This window comes from Pavona decussata, unplaced genomic scaffold, assembly GCF_977016875.1.
Source record: "Pavona decussata unplaced genomic scaffold, jaPavDecu1.1 SCAFFOLD_322, whole genome shotgun sequence".
Taxonomy (NCBI): domain Eukaryota; kingdom Metazoa; phylum Cnidaria; class Anthozoa; order Scleractinia; family Agariciidae; genus Pavona; species Pavona decussata.
This window is the reverse complement of record NW_028145712.1, coordinates 59457-84921: the sequence shown is the minus strand read 5'-3', so window position 1 is coordinate 84921 and position 25465 is coordinate 59457. Positions and strand designations below refer to the sequence as shown.

General features: G+C 38.9%; 4 protein-coding genes across 4 annotated transcripts in view; all 4 read left to right on the top strand.

Annotated features, from left to right (window-relative positions):
- LOC146453783 (uncharacterized) overlaps positions 1-22565 on the top strand; it is an 89970-nt gene extending 67405 nt beyond the window's left edge. The window contains exon 5 of the transcript XR_014859410.1: positions 21277-22565. The gene's annotated coding sequence lies outside the window, so the exon portion shown is untranslated. The remainder of the gene's footprint in view (positions 1-21276) is intronic.
- Positions 1-25465, top strand: part of LOC146453777 (uncharacterized) — a 104678-nt gene that overhangs the window by 45041 nt on the left and 34172 nt on the right. Inside the window, exon 5 of the mRNA XM_085096177.1 lies at positions 21277-21406. The gene's annotated coding sequence lies outside the window, so the exon portion shown is untranslated. The remainder of the gene's footprint in view (positions 1-21276; positions 21407-25465) is intronic.
- On the top strand, positions 812-10490 carry LOC146453785 (uncharacterized). The gene is made up of 4 exons (XM_085096183.1): positions 812-1287; positions 3196-3858; positions 4826-5371; positions 9032-10490. Exons 1-4 carry the CDS (start codon positions 1083-1085, stop codon positions 9655-9657), a joined length of 2040 nt encoding a protein of 679 aa, XP_084952309.1. The 5' UTR covers positions 812-1082; the 3' UTR covers positions 9658-10490.
- LOC146453784 (uncharacterized) lies at positions 13879-21282 on the top strand. The gene is made up of 4 exons (XM_085096181.1): positions 13879-14104; positions 16323-16982; positions 17681-18229; positions 20603-21282. Exons 1-4 carry the CDS (start codon positions 13900-13902, stop codon positions 21226-21228), a joined length of 2040 nt encoding a protein of 679 aa, XP_084952307.1. The 5' UTR covers positions 13879-13899; the 3' UTR covers positions 21229-21282.

Sequence of the window (25465 nt, the reverse complement as noted above, 5' to 3'; positions counted from 1 at the left end):
CGACGCTGTCGACTCAAGGTGGCTGGCAACTGCCACTCTTTATCCGGTGAAACAACGATGATGGCATCAAACAAATGCCTTGTCATTGGTGAAAAAGTGATGGTCGCTTTCTCGACCGACATAAGGTTACCAAGATAACAACAGTATAACTTGTGGATATGAAAATGACTCCCATTATTATTATTATTATTATTATTATTATTATTATTATTATTATTATTATTATTATTACTATTATTATTATTATTATTATTATTATTATTATTATTATTATCATTATCATTATCATTATCATTATCATTATCATTATCATTATCATTATCATTATCATTATCATCATCATCATCATCATCATCATCGTCGTCATTATTATTATTATTATTATTATTATTATTCTTCTTCTTCTTCTTCTTCTTATTATTATTATTATTATTAAAAACATTGGTACATGAAGGAGGAGGTTGAACACTGAATTGGTTGAATTATGTGGGCACCTCACTTCCTAAAATCCTTCATCCGCAACAAAGCTCCCCTGTCCATTTTTTATTTATTATGCACTATTTCAAGAGTTTTCCACAAAAGGAAATTAGAATACATCACGAAAGTAACATAAAGGCAACATTAAATTACATAAATATGAAAAGTAAAATGTGCGCAGTGACCAAAGGAGCTTAGGCTTTCGAGTTGGTCACTGCCACGTGCAGCTTACTGGCGAATAACGTGCAATTAACTAGTAGAACAAAACAAAAGAAAAAAAACTTGAAGTTACCACTTAAAGTCCCACCTGAAGTTACGCCAGTTCTGTTCTTGAAAATGCAAAATTTGTTACTGGCAACAGTCAGGCAACTGCTGAAATTAATAGGATTTGATCCTTCACAGACTTTCTCTACAGATTACACGTGAAAACCATACTTATCAGAGCTGTGCCAAAACACGCTTGAACTTTGCCCAGCATTAAGACACGATAAGTAATGAAAATAGCAGAAAACTTGGCAAGTTGTCCATACTCGTGATATTTGCCTTGCCCTTGAGACAACAAACACCCTCGCCTCCAGAACTGAGTATTGCTGAAATTGTCCAAAATGACCGCTCAAAAGCAGAAATCGCCTTCATTTGCTTCCGCTATTTCTATTTTGTCAATCATGTTGTACTGCGCCGGATTTTTGAGAGTAGAATTGGAGTTGAACGAACAGAAGGAGAGATTAAATGCTCTTGAAAACGCCGTCGCAGAGAATAAGCCGCCGACAAGCGAACCAAAGCACGCAAAGACAACAAGGAATGTCCCTGGTAAGTTTGTGCTCAGTACTGAGAATCTCTGTAAAAGAAATAGCGTCATGGTTTAGTTCTATTGAAAGCTTTCCTTTTGGATTCAATCCACAAATTCAAATCTGAAAACTGTTTAGCACAGCACAGTAAACAGTGCAGCGGGATCTGGGCGCATTCTTAGTCAGTGTTAAGTTGAATGTTCTCACTGTGTCCTTGCCGTACCTTAAAGCAGTTTTTGGGGACTCAAACATTCAGTAAGTCTCTACCTCTGCCGCTCATGATTATTTAAAGCTTGTATTTGAATAGTTAAACTGCATGTCAGAACCACCCTTTTACTAGCTTGAACAGCAAAATTAGCATCACCATAGGAAGAAAGTACAGAAGTGCTCATCTCATCAGCTTTCATTTAAATGATGACCTTTTGGGATTTCATCAACACTCTTAAATGTACGTTAGAGCAATCTTCCATCAAAGGAACTGCATGAAGAATTACTGAGTAGATTTTATTTGTGATCGGTACCAGATCGGTACCTTACGAATTTGCACGGGCCCATCATATTCAACAGTTAAAATGTGTAGCGCTAAATGTACTAAGATTTCTTGCTTACGCAAAGACTGGTTCAATACTGCCATTTTGAGAAAGCTTACTGAGAAATAGTGATTTTCAAAAAGTGGTTTGATCGTCTGCAAAAGGAAAACACGAATTAAAATTCAGGCCTAAACAAAGGAATGTACAAAATATTTGCGTGTTGATGTCTTGCTTTCTGTCTGCTGTGACAAAGAAAACAGACGGGGATTAGGTCAAGTTCTAGAATCAGTCCAAAAAAAACAAAAAAAACAAAAATCACAACTTTGCTAAAAGCTGCCCAATAATTATTCTTCTTGGTGAAATATAAAAAAGTTCCTTATTCGAAATACGTCAATATAGTGTTGTTACGAAGACTGTAAAAACCTATCGAACGTAAGCTTTCGCCTTGCGTTAATTAATAAGAAAGAATCAATCTACCAATGAGAATAGTCATATTTATTGCGTTTGTTTGTCATTCGAGTGCGCGTTGTCTTCAAACGAAACTACGATCTGGACGCTCACGAGGTTCACTTGCTTCGCTCGTGAGTATCCATGAGTTCAACGCTTCGCGCCTCTCGGTTGATTTAAGAGAAAAATATTAAGAGAAAACCGAATGTTTTACAGTAAAATACTCTAAATTGCCAAAATTTAGAAGTATCTTTTTTCAAAATTTCTAACATAAAAACTTTAACCTCTTGAACTAATAAACACTGAGGAATCGCTCCTGCCTAGAGAAGACAGAATGCAGGGTTAAAGAAAGTTTATGAGTGGAAGGGAATCAGGATAGAGTGACAACCGACAGAACTGCTCTCATCTTCAGCAGCATTTCCTCCCTTTTTCCTTTCCCGCACTAGAGCCGCGCAGTAGTCGGTCGCACCCTACTACCGATTTAAGCAAATACATGACAACTATTCTTTGGTTCCTAGATATTTTGAATTGTGTCCCGTTTTAACCCGGGACCCCTATTTGTGTAAGCTAATACGGTGTTTTTTTCGGATACTTTATCTAAAAATTTAACTTGCAGAAAGTTTTAGGAAAGGGAATATTCAGTTTCCAGAATTTACAAGTTGTTGTTTGCTTTACGAAAATGGAAGCTGACCTTGTTTCGCATTTTTAACGAGATATTTGCGCCTCCGAAAACGAAACTAGCTATTAGATTTCTAGTGTTACGAAATTTTGAGCAGACTGAGATTTCCTCAAAGGGTGACTTAAGATTTTCCTCCGAATTACAGAGGCCATTAAGGCGAAATGAATCTTTGGGTGACCCTAAGGTAGGCAATGAGAGTTGGTGGAATAGCGACTCATATGACAACAATCCTTAAAAATACTGCATCTTGTTATCTCTCCTTATATCATTCTAGAACTTCAGCTCTATAAGCCAGATAGAAACAGGAGAAATACCGAAGTGATTAGAAACACTACGAAATCGAAAAACACTGTGGAGACAATGAATAAAGAAGTGAAACTTTTATCCGAGTTGAGACAGCGTCTCTGTCAATCAAAGAGTGCCACGTGTCCGTTCGGTCCCCCAGGTACTCCCGGTCCACCTGGATCAAGGGGACAAAAAGGAGCCCGGGGACGAAGAGGGCAGAAAGGAAAATCCGGAAATAAAGGAGATCAAGGAATCATGGGATCGCCGGGAAAGAGTGGTAAGCAAGGCATCATGGGACCTGTGGGGCCTCAGGGAGAAGTGGGACCTAAAGGAGACATGGGATCCGCAGGTATGCCGGGAGCTAAAGGAGAACCTGGGGAATCAATTTCAGCTCCTACTGTTGCTGTTTCTCCCACAAAGTTGACTGTCAATGAAGGCGGGTCAGCCTCCTTTCAGTGTTCAGCCAGTGGTAATCCTGAGCCTGCTGTAGTGTGGAGTAAATTGAACAGTCAGTCCGAAATAAGCCAGTCAGCGGTTTCAGCAGGAAGATTGGGTTTACGGAATGTAAAAGGAAGTGACTCTGGTGTTTATCAATGTTCGGCGGAAAACATCATGGGAAAAGCTCTGGCAGTGGCTCAATTAGAAGTTAATGGTAGGTCTTTTAACTTTGCTTGATTAACAAATGAGCAAATTTCCACCTGCACGTCAATACGAAGAGGCCGAAACCACAAAATAGAAGAACGTAATCAGGCACAGCGACTGTGCAAAACTGAAATTCATTTTTAGTTATAGAGGGGGCGCTAAGGAAATTGATGGTTTTACCAAAAATTGTATTTCATTTTTGTCTAAAAAAAAAAAAATAAAATAAAAAAAGATACGTTCACGCTAAAAGGTCCTGGCCTGACAGTTTACAGTCACATTTACCACTGAGATGACGATTAGTTATCGTAAAACTACTGGCAATACAACATGCCTCTTTTCTAAACCATTTACTAATGGAAATAGTTAATTTTTCTAGCGCACTGAATTACTATTAGAATCTGTGTTTAACATTTAGTTTAGCAATTGCTAGCTACTAGACTTTATTGAGCCTCGTCCAGCTTCGTTTTCGCGTTTGGAAACATAATGATTATGTATTCTTTAACGCACCATAGCAACTGAACTCTCATCCTCACTAGAAATTGTTCAGCAGCTAAGGCGATTGAAATGCTGGTAATAAAAGTTTGATAATAACACAAGAAAATTTATCATTTTTTCTCACGATTGTGTAGCAAAGGTGTTGATCGCAATGTCACGACCGCAAGACAGCTGGTCTTCATCAGTCGATGGTGTCGACTGGCGTTGTATCAATGTAAGTAGCACCGTGCTTAATGGCGCATTTCGATCCTTTCATATGACATGAGACAATAATATTCACAAATGAAAAAAATCATGAACCGGCTGCGGTCTGAACTCTGATGTTTATGAACCTTTCTTCAAGCTTAAGAGACCTTTTCTATTTGCCTGAAAGCTTGGACCATAACCCCCAGGTATAATTCATCATTGACCTTTTGCCAACATTACATGTATATGATTTATTTGACACGTGCTAATTATGGAATATCTCTACTTTGTTGCAGTCCGTCCTTTTGTTTCACTTCATCCGGGACCATTACACGTCATTGAAGGAAGGAACGCCACTCTTCCAACCTGTCACGTGACTGGTCATCCTAAACCAGTTGTGATGTGGAGCAAGTCATTTGGTCAGCTGCCTCAAGAGAGGGTGCAGAGTAATCACAGCGTTTTAAAACTTTTTGATGTTCGCAAAGCTGATTCGGCTGATTATTTCTGCACTGCGACTAACCTGTTAGGAAGCGCTGTACAGAAAACTCTTTTAGTAGTAGTCTCCCTTCCTCGCCTCACTATTAAGCCACCTGCTAAAGTTGTTGCATTTGTTGGTGGCTCTTTGACATTGAACTGTAGCGCCACTGGTGATCCACAGCCAGTCATCAGCTGGAAACGACAAGGAGCACAACTGCCAGTTGGACGGAGTCACCAGCAGATAAATGGCGCTTTAGTTATAAGAGACATTAGAAACGAGGACGAAGGGAATTACATTTGCGTCGTAAGGAGTGCTGGAGTGTTAGCTGTGGAAACTGTGACCGACGTTGATGTTCAATCTAAAGGTGAGTACATGTGTGAGTTAATTGGACAGTAGGACAACTGTTGTAATGTAAATAGCAAAGGTTGGTACATATATCGTGTTTTGTCAGCTTTCAATCGCCTGTCAAATACCGTGATTTTGTGCTCTCCATAACCTCCACCTCAAAAAACTGTGACCGATGTTGAGGTTCAGAAGCCCTAAAAAGGTGCGTAAGGACGGTGGCTCCTAATACAAAGGTATTTTTGCACACTGTGACTATGCGGGAATAACAGACTAGCGCATGAGATATTGATATCCATAAAGAAATTTAGAAAATTTAAAGCACATGACAATATTTGGCATTTTTTGTTTTCAAAACTGCAGCTTAATAATCTCTACTACAAAATGCGAGGTCAATGCGGCCAATTTCCTTTTTGGATTTCAACAGTCCTTGCTTAGATCTTTAATTTACATGCATAGTCATATACCGCGCAAAAATACTTTTGAATTATCAGAGTTTCTCGGCCTTACCGAAATACGCAGCACATGCGCATAGTATCAAAGGTGGCACCGCTCTTAAGATTGGAAATATCGACTCCATTGTTAACTAATGGAGATAGATACGGGTGCTACGTATACAGCTGTTTGGAGAAACTGGTTGTCGAAAAAAAAAAAAGCGTAAAAGCGTACGCGACAATGCCGAAAGGTAGTCAGAATCCATACAATCTCGTACCCAGAGTCTTCAGGCTTTTTGGTCAGCGGGGCAACGCCGGGAAGACTCTGGGGACATTGAAAAAATTCAATTTTTTTGATTGGCTGTTCCGTAACGGTTTCCATTGTTTTACCGCAGAAATCCTGCCGTAATAAAATTCGATGTCCCCAGAGTCTTCCCGGCGTTGCTCCGCTGACCAAAAAGCCTGAAGACTCTGGGTACGAGATTGGAATCCATATTGCCCGCCATCAAGTCTCAGGAGGCATTATGGATTCTGAGCTTTTATTGAAACTTTTTGGGTATTTCCCAGACTACCTTTCGATATTGTCGCGTGCGCTTTTAAGATGTTGTTTTAACAACCTTTGTCGAAACAGCTGTATTCTGCTTTGTAGCGTTCAATCGCCTGTCAGCTACATAGGGCTGTTTACTAGTCGACAATCACATAGTGAAGCTCACATGTAGAATTGATCGGTGGCTAATATCTTTTCTTTTTACACACGGATACGGCGAAGACGATAAGGAGGGCTATATTTCTACATCCGTGGCCAAAGGAAGTAACGAATGAGATATCTAATTTTTATGGAGGGAAAACGCTCTTTCAGTTGAGAAGAATTATTGCGGTTAAAGCTGTCTGGATGGAATCCGAATTGTTCCTCGCGAAGCGAGGGCCGAAGGCCCGAGCGTAGCGAGGTTAATAAATTTGTCGGGCCGAGCCGGCCATTCGAGCGAAAAATATATTTATATATGTCTATATATGTTTATATCTTTGAAGGTGTCCGCACAATGACGTCAGACTGTCTGGCGTTGTCTGGAGCAAAATTTGCATACATGGAAAAAAATATGCGTGCATGATCAAATTTCAACTGCAATGTTCATCAATATTCACTGGACACAGAACTATCTCTCCAGAATCTTTTCCCTTTCTTTTAGAAATCTTTTTTGTGGAAGAGTGCATTAAAGAAATTACACGTTTTGTGGCCGCGGTCAATAATTTTCCGTGGGAAATAAATTCATCGAACACGACAGCGCTGCACGCCCGTTGTACATTACGTCGCGTCAAAAATAGATTTTCAACCGCAAACTAGCCCGTGGAACTACGAAAACACCATGCTCATCAAAAAAAAATTCTTATGCGCCTCTTAATCTCCTCGTTTGATGCTACAATACGAGTAAAGAGGGCTTTCCACCCAGCCCCCGCTTCGCGAGGTTTTGCGAGTCACGTATTTCTAGTGTAATTATTAAAAAAATGGACCACTTAAGCAAAACTGAATTGGATTATTTTAGGGGATGTGAATTAGGCACGGAAAATCTCAAGGTACGCGAGTGCTTGCAGCGTAATATGACACTAGGGCTAATTCGATTTATACACCGTACCTTTCATGTGCCGAACGTAATACATAAATTTCGTTATGTGATGATAAATTTGACGTTATCACGAAAACGCTTCGTATTTTACAATCAATCAATCCTTGATTATAATACTAACAAGAAGTTGAAGTACAGTACAGTTCCCACCCGAAGGTAGCGAAGCAAATGGATTCGGGTGAAAGCAAAATACACCAAGACTTTCAAAAGCAGAAAAAGGAAAAGAAAATTAGAAATCAATATAATATAGGAAAAGAAATTTATACAATACGTACAATATAATTATACAATACAATATAGGAAAATACCATAGATAGGTGATTTACAATAACAGAGGCTTATTCTAGTGTTATTTTGGTTCCTAAAATCCGGCAGTTATTTTATCAATAATCATTTTTTAGAGGGATAGTCATTTTCATTGTTTAGTCAAATTCTAATAAAAGTGCATGGATTTTTCTATCAAAAGACTTTTTGGGTAGAGAGCGCAAGTTGACTGGAATAAAATCCCCTAAGACTTTAGACTTACTGAAGATAACAACGCGAAAATGTCATCACAATTCTCAACTTGACTCGATGTTACGCCGATGTTTCTCTTTTGGGAATATCGAAAATCTGTCGAACATTGTTTTATAGGTTTTCCTTTGTTTCCATATAGATAGGATTTTGGAATCTCACCATGAGACTTAAAAAGTAGGGATCTCATTCAGTGACTTTCAGAGAAAATACGCCCACGTCACATATTTGAGGGTTTTTTTACACAGATGATTTTTCTACCCTGGCAAAAACTTTTGCGGTGATTTTAAATGCCCTGCATAAGCTACCAATGAGTTTACGTACAACTGATTAAAACCCACCCCCTCCAAGTCCCCCTTCGCGCAAGAGATCTTATCACAAAAATTTGTCCTTAAAAACCCAAATGAGACCTGGCCGCTTTTTATGTTCTCGTCAGAAGCACCCATAATTTCGGCAAATCGGAATCACATTCGGAGAGAAATCGATGTATAATCGTAGCAGAGATCGTCAATGGCTTAAAACACAAGCGATTTAAAATCAAACTTTGCTGCAAAAATCGCACAGCGAGTTTGTAATTTTGATGCAAAAGAAGCAACGCTTGTATTTGGTGAGGAAAAATAGACCACCACAACAACAACAACAATAACAACAAAGACCACAACAGCAAAAACAAACGAAAAAAAGAAAGAAAGAAGAAAATCACTGTAACAAACAGGCTAAACAAATACAAAAAAAAAAAAAAAAGAAACGACAGTGAGTGTCAGTACATATGTGCTCTGTTTAAAACTTCTGCCTAAATCATGGTTATTTTTTTGGGGGTGATTTCATGGCGAGTTGTTTTGTTTGTTATTTTGATGCCGAAAAAATAATATTCAAAGAAAACTTCACCCAGTGGACGCACACAGAAAGTTTGCTTAACTGAAAGGGTCCAGATTAATCTACTGCACAGAGATAGTTTAATGGCTACTGTTACCCGTTAACGCTATTTTATTTTATTTTATTTTATAACGTTATATCAAGCTTTGTATTTAGCTTGATAATAGTTCCAATTGTTACATAGTTTAGAAAATGAATATTGGCATTTACGCACGCGTCTTAATTTTGTTTTATCAGATTGCTCTGATCTATTAAAATCAGGCCATACACAGAGTGGAGTGTACTCTGTAAACCCAGACGGAAAAGGATCCTTCACCGTGTACTGTGACATGAGCACTGACGGAGGAGGATGGACAGTGTTTCAAAGAAGACAAGATGGATCGGTGGACTTCTATCGGGGCTGGAACAATTACAAATCAGGCTTTGGTCAGCTGACGGCTGAGTTCTGGTTGGGAAATGACAAGATCCACAGGCTGACGGCCTCTAGACCCAGTTCTCTGCGAGTGGACATGGAGGACTGGAACGGAGTTAGAGTGTATGCCAAATATGGCAGGTTTAGCATTGGTGATGAGCATGCGCAGTATCGACTTGAAGTGAGTTCATATTCAGGGACAGCAGGAGATTCGTTGGCTAGGCATAATAACATGGCGTTTAGCACAAAAGACAGAGATAATGACAAAGCCAGCAGTACAAACTGTGCTGTGTATTACACTGGCGCCTGGTGGTACTTCCATTGTCACGACTCCAATCTCAACGGAAAATATCTGGGGAGGAAGAATGATAACCGAGGAGCCCGATGGTCCAGTTTTAGAGGTTTTCTTTCACTCAAATTTACTGAAATGAAACTGAGGCCGTCATCCTAAAAAGAATATAAGTTACGGATTAAACGTTCGTCATTAGGTTGAAGCAAGAGAACATGAATACAGTGTCTCTCTCACACCTCATCCTTAGATAATCCGTCTTAGGTTACTTTGAATTAATCACACTTAACAGGACTGAAAACTGGGAGTACACCCCAACACACTCCTTATTGCATAGGTAACAATAATCAATATCTTTTAATTATTTTATCTTTAATTTATGTTATTGTACCATTTTAATCAAACGCGGCATGATATATCTAATTTTCTCGAACAAGGATCTTGGCGCTTGGCTAAATCTTTCGATCTTGGCATGGAAACTCGCCAATTCGAGAGTGTTGTTTTGTAAAGAGGACAATCTTGAACTGAATTCATTTGCCTAAGCCAAATAAACAATATTTGTGTACAAAACTTGACTACAAAAAGCTGGAACGCCACTTCACTCCTGTCGAGGTAATTTTAATACGAGCAGTATCGCACTGTTAACATATTTTTTTGTCTGGGGTCACTGAATAAGCGAAGAGTTATTGTTGAAGGATCGGTGCTGTTTTTGTTGTAAAACGAAGACCCGTGGCTCTTATTTAGGGCGGTGTTATTAAGGGGAAGCACCCTCTTTCGAATAAATACGTTACGCGGCTTGTGAGCAAGGCAGTGTTGGTGGATACAATTTCAGCTCGTTTTATGCCACAGTGTACACAATTGTATCGTTTCAGACAAAAGTTAAAGACAAGACAAAAATTTCAAATCGACTTAATAACTCAAAAATTTATAACAAAATTTAAAATTAAAACCGCTCGGTCTTTGGCTGACCACTGCAACACAAGACGCCTTTAATCGGGCGGGGAGGGGGGGGGGGGGGGGGGTGAGTTTGTAATAAGACGAATTCATATTACCAGAGGAGAAACTTGTCACAGGCAGAAATACAGATGACAGAATACCGTGTTAATCGAGAATCAGATGACACGAGTTTTTAGCCTAAGGATGTTTTCAGTTCCTCGAGTTAATTCAGCAATAGTGTAATGACGAAATTAGTTAATAGCTGGCGGTAGCTGTGGCCAGGATATTCATCATGATGAGTGTACTCTGTTATTTTTGTCCGCACAAAGATACTTATATAGTATTGCTTTGGTTTCTATGGACATTTTTATTATATGGCATTCATTAATCTCAAGATCTTAAGTGTTTGCTTCATTTCCCTGTTTCACATGCCCGTCTAGTTTAGATTCTTCTACTCCTCTGAAAAGTTACACATGCGTTCTTCGAACAAAAATATGGTCGTAGACCTTGACTTGGTGGTGAAAGCACAGAGGGGGGAGGGAGAGGGGTGATGGCACAAGGGGCAGGAGAGGTAAGACCACAGAGTTAGGGCGGGGGGAAGGGATGAGAGCTCAAGGGGAGGGGGCTTAGAGCACAGTGAAAGGGAAATATTGAACGATTACTTTAGCTGTAAACTTAATCTTCTAGAATGTATGTGTCTATCATTATCCTAATCGTTAAAATTTGTAAAGGTTAAATTTTTTAGTTGAAGTGATAAACGTTTTCTGAAGGCAAACACAGACTTAGGCTGTAGGTTGAATAAGATTTATGTTCCAAAAAATGACATCCATATATTTTAACCCATCAGTTTAAAGGGTTAAAAGCCTTACCAGTGACTAGCATGTAATTTCTCCTTACAATACAACTGCAAGTCATGAGAATAAAGGAAATGATATGTGAATATAAAATTCTCCCTGTCTGCCCTATAACAAGTATATGAGAACAGTGAAAAGAATTTACATGTTAATACTGAAGCTGAAAGGGTTAATAAATTAAGACAAAAACGCTGAAGCTGCCCGCTGCGTTTATCTCTAATTGAATTTTAGTTGCTCAAAATTTGGAGGGTTGGAAGTAGTTAGGAGAAAAAGATAAAAAGTTTAAATAATTTCATAGTGATATATCGATCAAGTTGGAGAGGCAAAAACCTTAGTAATGAGTTTTTCTGCGAATGAGAATAATAGTTTGGGCCGGGTGATAACAATGATTTATTAGGAGGCTTCAACTAATAACTGGTGACTGCGTTATAAGCGCGTGTATTTCTCAAACGTGCCGAAAGTATTATGAGCCTCGGAACAGACAGGATATTGATTAACCAAAATTTAAAGCGTTCTTGATTTGAAAATCGGTCAACCTGCATAAAGCAAACTGTTTAAGTCTGTAGGAACTTAAGTTATAGCAGGTCAGGACAACTAATTAAGATGTTTTTAGAATTAAATTTTCAAGAAACCCGTAGCTGCAAAATAATAAAAATGGAATGACCATTTTTTTTGTTTCAATGCGCTTATACCATAATAATTTTAAGGCAATTAAGGGCAGAAGACTGTGATTTTAAGAACTCTTGTATATACGTAGCATAATATGCGTATTATTAAAACGTCAGTCAGAGCATCTTTGTGTTCAATGCACGTGATTTTTCTGCTTGAGAATTTAGTTATATTTGAAATTCAAAGTGAATCTTTTTTCAATTAACTTTTTTAATGCCCCTCTTTTTGAATTGACCTTTCTGACTAACTAGCGTCAGTAGTATAAAGGCCTGACTACACTAGGAAACATTTTAGCGGAACGATTGTTTCTTGTTATGTTTTTGGGGTGGCTAAATTAGCGGAAAGGAAACAAAATGTTTTGCTACCAAGGTGGCTAAACGAGAAAAAATTGTGTCGCATGCGCATTAATAATAAACTGACTTCCGAAGAAGTCTGGGGAATATTTTTTACATACTCTCGTCCCCGTCTATACATCGATTTGACAGTAGGCCACTTCCATTTTGTCCCTATTCATGTTGTCTTGATGAGCTACATCCCACAAACAGGCTCTGTCCTCATACAAGGTAATGATTGCCTCAATCTCCTCGTCCTTCCAAATCCTTTCCTTCTTTCCCTTTTCTATGACCTGCTTGTTGCTCAGTTCCACTTCGACTTTGCCGTCAGCCATTGTTGTACGCACACCATTGTTAGAAATCATTGTCAGCATTGCTTTCATAGTGGCTATACTGGGAAACATGTTTCGGGAGCAAAATTTACGTTGATGACTTGTGTTTTTGCTCGTGCAGGCGTTGAGCGCGATCGCTATAGCAAGACTTCTGAAAAGTGGGGTCGACATTTGTGAAGAAAATTCGGAAAAATACGGAAATACCTCCACGGTTGATCACCCAGCACGGACGGGAAAAGCAAGACAAATGGACGGTGGGTGAATAAAAGAATCGCATAAATCGGCATAAATAAACGAGCTTGCAGTAGATGACATTGATCGCCTTTTATCAGTTACAGCACATGGCGTATTGTTTATAAGGAGAGTTATTGAGCAATATCCAGGAGTGTACGAAGATGAAATACAGGGATGGCTCAGTTCAGTACACAAGAGGAAAGACATGCAGTCAGTGTGGCTTTAATTAATCGATGCTCAACCCCTGCACGAGCAAATACACCACTCGCCAACGTAAACTTGAAGAATAAGAAGCAACCATGTTGACCGAACAGGCTACACAGTGGCCGCCATATTTTTTGAAGATAAGAGCGGTATTCCTGTAACACCATATAAGGAGCGCATGATTGACGGAACCGAATCGCCAAATGCTCGCAGAAGTTTTTATTCGAGGGTCGCGTATCAATGAAATCGGTGGTAAACCGATGAACAAAGGGGATTTGGGTGAGGGTTTTAAAGATCTTCTCCTCTCCCTTTATAATCACTATTTTTAGACCCTTTTGATTCTTAAAATGTATTCTGGGTTAGCGCTTCACGGCAGCAGCAACAATCGGGTATATCACAGCAGCAGCAGAAACAACAACAACAACAAATAGGTAATATAACAAAGTTGCGCAATTACTGATGGTTTACTGAAAATGTTTGCTTCCCCCCCCCCCCTCCTCCCTACCACAAAATATGCTCCGCCATCTGTGAACATGTTAACTGAACTGTTTTTGTGTTTGCCTAACTTTCCCGTTCCTGTAGTTGCCAAAAGAATAGTTAAATCAGTTCAGACCATTCGACCCTCCGTATGCCTTTCAACACATTTATAGTCGGGGATCAATTTATTAATTTAACACCACACGATACCAAAGCTGTGCCAAAACATGTTTGAACTTTGCCTCCTATGATAACAAGATAAGTAACTTAAATAGCTGAAAACTTGGCAGGCTGTAGACATTTGTGATCATAGCATCACGTCACGAGCTTTGCTCTAAGAACTGCGTATTGGTAAAATCGCCCAAAATGAACGCTCAGAAGAAAAGTTTGCCTTCCTTTGCTTCCGTTATCTCTATTTTGTCAATCGTATTGTACTGCGCCGGATTTTTGAGAGTAGAATTAGAGTTGAACGAACACAAGGAAAAATTAAATGCTCTTGAAAACGTTGTCGCAGAGAATAAGCCGCCAACAAGCGAGCCAAAGCACGTAAAGACAACAAGGAGTATCCCTGGTAAGTTTGTGCTAAGTTCTGAAAGTTACTGAATTATAGTTTCGTCTTTAGTAACGCTGAAAAGCTTAGTTCCAATTTGGATTGAACCAGCAAATTTTGACGTTAAATCTGTGATTTGGCACCTTTCATGGTAACCTGGCAAGCACAACACCGGAATTACTCCGGTAGACTTGAATGGTCTGCGGACTAAATTCAGTACAATACCATACCATGTATAGCATAATAAACAAAGCCAGCTGACAGGAAAGGAATGGACACAGTTGACGATTTCATCCACAGACTCAAAACTCAGAACCAACTTAGTACAGCATAATGAACAGGGCATCAAAGGGAAGTACTATTCATAAGATCAAAAATGTTTGTTTGAGAGAAGAAATAAATTTAGAACTTTAGGATTTCATTTACAGAATTAAAGTCACAACCACAATGTTCATCAAAACCACCACGAGAAAGAGCTACTCAAAACTCTGATAGCTGAGATCAAAGGACTTAATTTTAGGTAGTAGACCTTAGAATTCTACTGATGCGGAACACTTTCAGACATCCGGACCAAGGAATGTACGACAAAAATAAACAGCGCCACACAAATATTAATCTGGCTGACTCGTGAGAACAAATGCTTTTATCTGACTAGCCATACTTCAGGTTTTCATCTCGACTTTCACAATAGTCAGAATAAGTTTTTATATAGCAAAATAGTTAACGGCATCACAGAAAAGACTGGGACCTTCATTTTGTCTGTCGGTTATTTCATATATCAGACTCTGAAGCGTGTTGCCAAATGTAACGTTTTCCTCGATTTTAGGTTACAAGAAGGCTTATTATGTGAAACTTTGATTACCGAAAGTAAATTAGAGCAGTAACGGACAGAAAACCCGTTTTAAATAGTAAAGGAACAAACAGATTATAGTGCGCGGTGTGTGCGTGTTCTGTACTCAGCTGCGCCGGCCCCCGAGTTCCTGTCTAATGTGTCAATCACGAAAATCAAGGGTTATCGGGTCACGTTCTAGAACTTTCTCTTCCTAATTCACAACATATTTAGACGATTTGAAAAAAAAAAAAAATTAAAAATAAGGTTAGAAAAGATTCTGTTGTACCTAAATTTCTTCACTCCAAGAGTGAAACCTTCGTGCAGAAAGAATAGTCAGTTAACATTTTCGTCCTCGGATAAAATCCTTAAGTTCTTGGAGACCGCCCAGGTGAAATAAATCTCATAAGCAGTGTTTTTCCTGTACTGTAGAAGTCACCCACATCGTAACAAATACAAAGCAGAATAAATGGTAGGCTTTGTTACATTAAAACAAATGAATTTTACATTACATCTTTATCCTGCTTCCTGTCTTCTGTGGCAAAGAAAACCAAAGGTGATTAGGTCAAGTTCTAAAGCTTTTTCTTGTCAATTACATACAAGAGAAACTGAGGGGAGACAGAGAGAGACGTCTGGTCTAGCCAGCCCTTGAGATATGTAAACTTCGAGTATTACCTTATTTTTCCAAAGGTTTGTAAAGCGAGAGTAATTCAAACTATAGTCTGCATAGTGAGAGTTTTCATTTGCCGATTTCATATTTATGGAACTACAACAGAGCGTTATTAGATCTCATGGCCTGTTGTCAATCGACCTTCAGATGTTTGACTCAACGAATTCATAGACTTCCGTTTTAATGGATATCCAAATGTCACACGCAAACGGCCAACCCCCCCCCCCCCCCCCCCTCCCTGCTTTCCCCATCTGCCCCATAGTTAGTTAAATGATTTTCACAAAAAGTGGAAGTTCACGCCTCTGGCGTATGGTTTTTTACTCGAGAAGTAGTGTAGCTAACCAAAGCCTTGGTGTTATAAAGTATAATGATCCTGGCTTTTAAAAGATGATTGTTTGTATCTTCCACAATATCAGTCATGCATTCTTCTCTTGTTGCCATGGAAACGTCAAGTTATGTGACCAATTACATGCCATACCGAATCGTTGCTAGAAAATTTTAGGAAAGTGACAAGGTTTGGTAGTGAATGTTCAACGTCTGGTGGTGCTGGTGGTGGTGGGGAAGGGGTGGGGGTGGGGTGCTGTGGTGCTGAATAGGGTTAAGTCACGGTACATTTGCTTTTCAAAAGACTTTAACTAGTTCTTATCCCTTAACTAAGTGCTAACTCGGCGCTTGGTTTTTATTTGTGCTTCAATATTTGGGTCTTAAATGAACGACTGAATGTTTCTTTTCCTTCATAGAACTCCGACGCTATACACTGTATCATAGAAACAGGCGTCATACAGATGCAAATACCACAGAGGCTGAAAACACAGCGAAAATGATGCAAAAAATGAGCAATTTTTTTTCGGAATTGAAACCGCATCTCTGCCATTCAAAGGGTGCCACGTGCTCGTCTGGCCCCCCAGGCCCTCCCGGTCCACCTGGACCGAGGGGACAAAAAGGAGCCCGGGGACGAAGAGGGCAGAAAGGAAAATCCGGAAATAAAGGAGATCAAGGTATTATGGGATCGCTGGGAAAGAGCGGTAAGCAAGGCATCATGGGACCTGTTGGGCCTCAGGGAGAAGTGGGATCTAAAGGAGACATGGGATCCGCAGGTATGCCGGGAGCTAAAGGAGAACCTGGTGAATCGATTTCAGCTCCTGCTGTTGCTGTTTCTCCTACAAAGGTGACTGTCAATGAAGGCGGGTCAGCCTCGTTTCAGTGTTCAGCCAGCGGTAATCCTGAGCCTGCTATAGTGTGGAGTAAATTAAACAGTCAGTCTGAAATAAGTAAGTCAGCGATTTTAGTAGGAAGATTACGTTTACGGAATGTAAAAGGAAGTGACTCTGGCGTTTATCAGTGTTCAGCTGAAAACATCGTGGGAAAAGCTCTGGCAGTGGCTCAATTAGAAGTTAATGGTAATTTTTTAATCTTTGGTTGATTAACAAATAAACTGTTTTAAAATTTCCACCTGCAAATCAGTGTTAAAAGATAACGCGGAACACAAAAGACAAGAACGCTTTCTGGCAAAATAACTGTACAACCTGAAATTCACTTGTAGTTATCGTTCGGGAAATTGCCAGGTCTATCAATAATTGTATTCTAGTCTTAAAAAAGTAGTTCCCGCTATTAAAAGGTCATAACCTGGCTAATTTCACCATTAGACGTCTGGCAACTACGACATCGTAAACAACTGACAAACAATATGCCTATTTTTCTACACGATGTGCATATCAGATTTAACAGCTCGTTGTGCAATATTTGATTTAGCATTAGCAAGCCACCAAAGTTAATTTAGCCCACGACCAGACTGTTTCGTTGAACATTTGGAAAAATTTTCAAATTTTTTTTTTTTTTGATGGCCGGACCAGAAATTGTTAAGTAGCTAAGGCGATTAAAATATTTGTATAATAGTAGAACAATAATAATCAATATGAATAATATGAACCTGTTCTGTTGCAAATTTGATGCCTTTCCAAGATATATATTTTTTTCATATGCTTTTATTATTGGACAATACCCGCAAATTCCAATGCACCATGCCCTTTTACCAACATCCCACATCGATGATTTATATAACGTGTGCAAATTATGGAATATCTCTTCTTTGTTGCAGTTCCTCCTTTTGTTTCACTTCATCCGGGACCTCTGTACGTCATTGAAGGAAGCAACGCCACTCTTCCAACCTGCCACGTGACTGGCCATCCTACACCAGTTGTGACGTGGAGAAAACTGTTTAGGCAGCTGCCTCAGGCGAGGGTGCAGAGTAACAACAGCGTCATGCAACTTTTTGACGTCCGTAAAGTTGATTCTGCCGAATATATCTGCACCGCCACTAACCTGTTAGGAAGCGCTGTACAGAAAACTCTTTTAGTAGTAGTCTCCCTTCCTCGCCTCACTATTAAGCCACCTGCTAAAGTTGTTACATTTTTCAGCGGTACTTTGACATTGAACTGCAGCGCCACTGGTGATCCACAGCCAGTCATCAGCTGGAAACGACAAGGAGCACAACTGCCAGTTGGACGGAGCCACCAGCAGATTAATGGCGCTTTAGTTATAAGAGACATTAGAGACGAGGATGCAGGGAATTACATTTGTGTCGCGAAGAGTGCTGGAGTGTTTGACGTGGAAACTGGGACCAACGTTGAGGTTCAGCATGCTAAGGGTGAGTTAATTAATGACGAAAGAAATAAATTTAGAGGTAGCCACTTATTTTCAGAACTAACTTTAAAAGCAACAGTAATTTCAAAAACATGACAATCTTTGGCATTTTGTTTCAAAAACTGCAGCTAGCGCTTAATTATCTCTAAAACAAATGCGAGGCTACTCCCAATTTTCTTTTTGAATTTCAGCAGCCCTTGCTAAGATCTTCTTTAATTTATGGGCATAGTTATATACCGCGCAAAAATACTTTTGAATTGTGAGAGTTTCTCGGCCTTCCCGAAATACGCAGCACATATGCATAGTATCAAAGGTGGTACCGCCCTTAAGATTGGAAATATCGACTCCATTGTTAACTAATGGCAGAAGCCCATAGAAAGGGCTGGTACGTATAAAGCTGTTTCGACAAAGGTTGTCCAAAAAAAGCGTTAACGCGAACGCGACAATGCCGAAAGGTAGTCTAGGAAATACCAATAAATTTTAATAAAAGCTCAGAATCCATAATGCCCGCCATCCAAAAAGTCTTTACTGTACGGTCGAGGCATTATGAATTCGGCTTCTATTGAAATTTATTGGATATTTCCCAAACTACCTTTGCGCATTGTCGCGCACGCTTTTACACTTTTTTTTTAGCGGATGTGAGTAAGGCACGGACAATCTCAAGGTAGCGAGTGCTTGCAGCGTGATATGACACTAAGGCTAATTCAATTCATACGTCGAACCTTTCATGTGCTGAACGTAGTGCATAAATTACCTTATGTGATGATGAATTTGGCGTTATAAAAAAAAAAAACGCTTTGTATTTTACAATCACTCAATCATTTATTATAATATTAACAAGAACTTGAAGTACAGTACAGTCCCCACCCGAAAGTAGCGAAGCTGATCGAGTCGGGTGAAAGTAAAATACACCAAGGCTTTCAAAAGCAGAAAAAGGAAAAGAATTAGAAATCAATACAATATAAGAAAAAAATTTATACAATACGTACAATATAATTATGCAATAAAATATAAGAAAATACTATAGATAGTTGATTTATAATAACAGAGGATTGTTCTAGTGTTATTCTGGCTCCTTTAAAACGGCAGTTATTTTAGCAACAATGGTTTTTTAGAGGGATAGTCAGTCATCTTCATTGTTTAGTAATTTTAATACACTATAAAATTGCATGGATTTTTCTATTTGTTAGACTTTTTGGGTAGAGAGTGCAAATTGACTGGAATACAATTCCCTTAGACATTAGACTTACTGAAGATAACAACGTGTAAATATCATCTCAATTCTTAACTTGACTCGATGTTACGCCGATGTCTCTCCTTTGTGAATATCGAAAATCTGCCCAATATTGCTATATAGGTTTTCCTTTATCTCCATATATGAGGGATTTTGGAATCTGACCATGGGACTTAAAAGGTAGGCATCTCATTCGATGACTTTCGGAACAAATACGCCCACATATTCGAGGGGTTTCTTATACAGATGATTTTGCTACCATGACAGAAACGTTGATTTTAAATCCACTGCGTAAGAGTTTACGTACAAATTATAACCCCCAACCCTTCCCAGCTCCCCTTAGCGCAAGAGATCTTATCACAAAAATCTGTCCCTTAGAAACCCCAAAGGAGACGTGGCCGCTTTTTATGTTCTCACCGCAAGGACTCACAATTTCAACAAAATCGGAATCATTTTCGGTGAGAAGTCGATGTATAATCGTAGCGAAGATCATCAGTGGCAAACTACACAGGGGATTTGAAATCAAACTTTGCTGTAAACATCACTGCTAAAATAATATGCCTGCAACTTTCGGTGTGAGAAGTCACAGCGAGTTTGCAATTTTGATGCAACAGAAGCAACGCTTGTATTTGGTGAAGAAAAAAGAAAAGAAACCACAACAACAACGATAGCGATAACGACGACTACAGAAAAACAAACGAAAAAAGGATAAAAAATACAGAATTTAACAGACGAAAGAAATACCCGAAAGGAAACGTCATTGAGTGTTAGTGCATATGTGCTCTGTTTAAAACTGCTGTTTTAAATTTCAATTTTAATTACACATGTACTGGCAATTGTTTGGTGTGATTTCCACGCAATTTTTTCTAGTTGTTGTTATTTTGATGCCGAAAAAATATAACTTCATAGACGCTCACAAAAAGCTCACTCAAGTTAAAAGGTGCAGATTCATCTGCTGCACAGAGATAGTTTAATAGCTATTGTTATCCGTTAACGTTATTAAACCCAAGGCTTGATAATAGTTCTAGCGCCGTTCAGAGCGTGTCGGGAAGCCTGTTCGTAGGCTATAATAGTTCCGATTGTTCCATACTTTAGAAACTGAATATTGCCATTTACGCAAGCGTCTGAATTTTGTTTCGTCAGATTGCTCTGATCTATTAAAATTAGGCCAAACACAGAATGGAGTGTACTCTGTAAACCCAGACGGAAAAGGATCCTTCACCGTCTACTGTGACATGCGCACTGACGGCGGAGGATGGACTGTATTTCAAAGAAGACAAGATGGCTCGGTGGACTTCTATCGGGGTTGGAACGATTACAAATCAGGATTTGGACAGCTGACGGCTGAGTTCTGGTTAGGAAACGACAAGATCCACAGGCTGACGGCTTCTAGACCCAGTTCTTTGCGAGTGGAGCTAGAAGACTGGAACGGAGCTAGAGTATTTGCTAAATATGGCAGGTTCAGTATTGGTAATGAGCAGGCGCAGTATCGACTTGAAGTGAGTTCATATTCAGGGACAGCAGGAGATTCGTTAAGATATCATAACAACATGGCATTTACCACAAAAGACAGAGATAATGATAGATACAGCAGTGCAAACTGTGCTGTGGAATTCACTGGCGCCTGGTGGTACAACGACTGCCAGTACTCCAATCTCAACGGAAAATATCTGGGAAACAAGTATGATAACCGAGCAGCCCGGTGGTATGGTTTCAGATCTTCTCTTTCACTCAAATTAACTGAAATGAAACTAAGGCCATCATCCTGAAAAGAACATAAGTTACGGATTAAACGTTCGTCATTAGGTTGAAACAAGAGAATATAAACGCAACCGTAGTGTATCCCTTACACCTCATTCCATAAATAATCCGTCTGGGGTTATTTTGATACAATCAAACTCAATAGGACCTAAAAGAGTACACCCCAACACAATCCTTATTGCATAGGTGATGTGTTTTAAGTTAGCTTGGAATCAACTAGAATCGGTAGTTTTTAATTATTCTCTCGTTAATTTATGCTGTTTTACCTTTTTAATTAAACGTGACATGAGATATCTTATTTTCTCGAAGAAGGATCGTGGCGCTTGGCTGAGTTCGAAATTTGGCATGGAAGCTTACCAGTTCGAGAGTGTTGTTTTAGTAGAGGACAATCTTCGTTAACTGATAGCACCGCTTTTTTTTTTCTTGTATTTTTAAATCTTTCACATGCACATTCACAGTGATGGGAAACCTTTGTGAATTATAATATATAAACTGAATTTATACTTTTAAGCCAAATAATTAAACAATATTTGTGTACAAAACTTCACTTCAAAAAGCTAAAACACCACTTTGCCTCTTTCGAGGTTATTTCAATACGAGCAGTATCGCGTTGTTAACATATTTCTTTGTTTGGACTCATTCAACAATCAACACGTTGTTTCTCAAGGGCCGGCGTGGCTCTTATTTGGGGCGGTGTTTATTAAGGGACGCACCGTCTTCTGAATAAATACGTTACCCGGCTTTTGAGCCTGGTAGTGTTGGCGGTAGTGTTGATGATAATTTCAGCTTATTTGATGGCACCTTGTATACGCTTGTATAGTTTCAAACAAAATTTTGAGACAAAGAAAAGACTTCAAATCGACTTAATAACTCAAAAATTCATAAAACGTCTCGAAATTAAAATCGCTCTGTCTTATTGGCTGACAACTGTAACGGAGAAAACTTTCCATCGGGATGGGGAGGGAGGAGTTTGTATAAGCCGAATTCATATTATTTTAGCAGAAGAGAAACTTGTCACAGGCGAAAATCAACATGACAGAATACCGTGTTAATTTATAATGGAGAATCAGATAACACGAGTTTCTAGCGGACTAAGAAGGTTTTCAGTTCCTTATTTGAGTTCAGCAATAGTGTAATGATGAAATTAGTTGCCGGCAGTAGCTGTGGCAAGGAGTATACTCTGTTATCTTTATCCACACAAAGATACTGATATAGAATTGGTTTGGTTTCTATGGACATTTTTATTCTATGGCATTCATTAGCTCAATATCTTAAGTGTTTGCTGTACTTCCCTGTTTCACATGGACGTCTAGTTTAGATTCTTTCACTCCTCTGAAAAGTACACACGCTAAGTTCTTCAAACACGATCTTAGACTTTAACTTGGGGGTGAAAGCACAGGGGAAGGCCGAGGGGGGGGGGGGAGGAACACAGGGGAAGGGAGGGGGAGGATTGCACTGTGGGGGGAGATATTGAACGACCACTGTAGCTGTAAACTTAATCTTTTAGAATCTGTGTGTCCATCATTATCCTGATCGTTAGACGTTGTAAAAGTGAAAAATTCTATTTTAGGTGATAAACGTTTTCTGAGGGCACACACAGACTGAGTCTGTGGGTTGGATAAGATTTATTTTCCAAATATGACATCTATATATTGTTAAATGTTTTCACCCTTCAGTTTAAAGGGTTAAAAACCTCAATAGTGACAAGCATGTAATTTCTTCTTACAATACCACTACAAGTCACGAGAATAAAGGAAATGGTCAGTGAATATAAATTTCTTGGCGTTTAAACAAATTCTCCCAACCTGCGCTATAACAAGTATATGATAACAGTCAGGAGAATTAACATGTTAATACTGGAGCTGAAAGGGTTAATAAATTAAGACAAAAAAGTCTGAAGCTGCCCGCTGCGTTTGTTCTCTAATTTGAATTTTACTTGCTAAAAATTTGGATGGCTGGAAGTAGTTAGGAGAAAAAGATAAAAAGTGTAAATAATTTTATAGTGATATATTGATCAGGTTGGAGAGGCAAAAACCTCAGTAATGAGTTTTTCTGCTAATCAGAATAATAGTTAGGGCCGGGTGATAACTATGATTTATTAGGAGGCTTCAACTAACAACTGGTGTCTGCGTTATAAGCGCGTGTATTTGTCAAACGTACCGAAGATATTATGAGCGAGCCTCAGAACATTTATGTACAGGATGTTGATTAACTAAAATTTTTAAAAGCGTTATTGATTTGAAAATCGGTCAAACTGCATAAAGCAAACTGTTTTTAAAGTTTGTAGGAACTTGAGTTATAGCAAGTCAGTACAACTAATTTAGACTCTAAATGTTCTCAGAATTTAATTTTCAGGAAAGTTGTACCTGCGAAATAATTAGAATGGAATAAAAAACAGGTGTAGTTTCAATGCGCTTTTACCACAAAAAATTGTCAAGTAGTTAAGAACAGAAGACTGTGATTTCAAGAACTCTTGTAGCATTATGCATATTAATAAAACGTCAGTCAGTGCATCTTAATGTTCAAAGCACGTGATTTTGCTGATTGAGAATTTGCTTATATTTGAGATTCAGAGTAAAACTTTTTTCAATAAACTTTTTTAATGCTCTTCTTTTTGAAGTGACGTTTTTGACGCAAGCGTCAGTAGTATAAAGGCCTGACTAAACTAGGAAACATTTTTGCGGAACGATCGTTTCTTGTTTTGTTTCCAGGGTGGCTAAATTAGCGGGAAGCAAACAAAATGTTTTGCTACCCCGGTGGCAAAACGAGGAAACATTGTGTTGGAAAACAAAGGGTTACGCATGCGCATAATAATAAACTGACTTCCGAAGAAAGCCGGGGGAATATTCTCGTCCTCATCTGTTCATCGATTTGACAGTAAGCCACTACCATTTTGTCTCTATTCATGTTGTCATGCTTCATGAGTTACATCCCACAAACAGGCTTTGTCCTCATACAAGGCAATGAGTGCAATAAATCTCCTCGTCCTTCCAATTTCTTTCCTTCTTTCCCTTTTCTATGTCCTGCTTGTGGCTCTTCTACTTCGACTTTGCCGCCAGCCAATTGTTGTACGCACACCATTGTTAGGAATCATTGTCAACATTGCTTTCATGGTGGCTATACTGGAAAACATGTTTCGGAAGCAAATTTTTTGTCTGGGAAGCATAAATGTTTTTGACCTAAGGAAAAAACGTTTTCTTGTTTGCGAGCAGCAAAATTTGCCTCCGCAACATTGTTTCCTGGTTTAGCCAGACCTTTTAGCTTAGGGTTGAGGGTACTAGATCAAAATTGATCTCGCACGCCCCAACTTCTATCCTACTAAATCATAATGAAACATTCGCTGGTATATACCCCAGATACAAAAATCATACAAAAGCTATATTTAATATTAAAAAAAAAAAAAAAAAAAAAAAAATTCTCTTGTATTTCTAGGATAAAAAGGTCAAAGAAAAACTACATTATGTAAATATTCGCTGGTGTTCCTGGAAAAAAATCAAATAAAAGCTATAATATGAAAAAAAGAAATCATATAATACATTTAATCCATGCATGATGTGTTTTTTAGAAAAATCAAGCTTGCAGAAAAATTGCACTTTTTTTGGCTTCTTTGTAACCTGGAGCTTGAAAATAGAAACAAGCAAACAAACAGTAGAAACTGAGAAATGAGTCAACACATAAAAAAAATCCGTTACAATAGAAGGCATTAAAACGTTTTACACAAGAAAAACAACCAAAACTGGGTATTTTTAATTACCGCGATTTGTTTGGCGGACAAACTCTAAACTAGACGGAGGTTTTTTCCCCATTCTAAGTAGTTAGACTGCGTATAAGTGTCTGATCAAGTGGAAATCGGGTAACAGTTACGGGAAACTAGGAGCCCCCACCCTCTCCCTTGCTATTAATAACTGTAATGTAGCTTTAAGTTTTGTGGCGATACCATGATCCTCCAAATTAGGTTAAACCGATGTACAAAGGGTATTGGGGAGAGGGTTTTGAAGATCTTCTACTCTCCCTTTACAATCCCTATTCTTAGACCATCTTGATTCTTAAAATGTATTCTGGGTTAGCGCTTCACAGCGGCAGCAACTATTACAACAGCAATAACAACAACAACAACAACAACAACAAATGGGTAAACAACAAAGTTTCACAATTACTGATGGTTCACTGAAAATGTTTACTTCCCCCCACAACCTACCTCCCCCCTCCCTATCCCGAAATACGCTCCGCCATCCGTGAACATGT

Excerpts from the sequence above, each read along its gene's own strand:
- LOC146453784 (XM_085096181.1), top strand. The coding sequence starts at position 13,900 with ATGAACGCTCAGAAGAAAAGTTTGCCTTCCTTTGCTTCCGTTATCTCT. Across the intron at positions 14,105-16,322 it reads GACAACAAGGAGTATCCCTG|AACTCCGACGCTATACACTG; the intron begins GTAAGTTTGTGC and ends TTTCCTTCATAG. Across the intron at positions 16,983-17,680 it reads GGCTCAATTAGAAGTTAATG|TTCCTCCTTTTGTTTCACTT; the intron begins GTAATTTTTTAA and ends TCTTTGTTGCAG.
- LOC146453785 (XM_085096183.1), top strand. The coding sequence starts at position 1,083 with ATGACCGCTCAAAAGCAGAAATCGCCTTCATTTGCTTCCGCTATTTCT. Across the intron at positions 3,859-4,825 it reads GGCTCAATTAGAAGTTAATG|TCCGTCCTTTTGTTTCACTT; the intron begins GTAGGTCTTTTA and ends ACTTTGTTGCAG. Across the intron at positions 5,372-9,031 it reads CGTTGATGTTCAATCTAAAG|ATTGCTCTGATCTATTAAAA; the intron begins GTGAGTACATGT and ends TTGTTTTATCAG.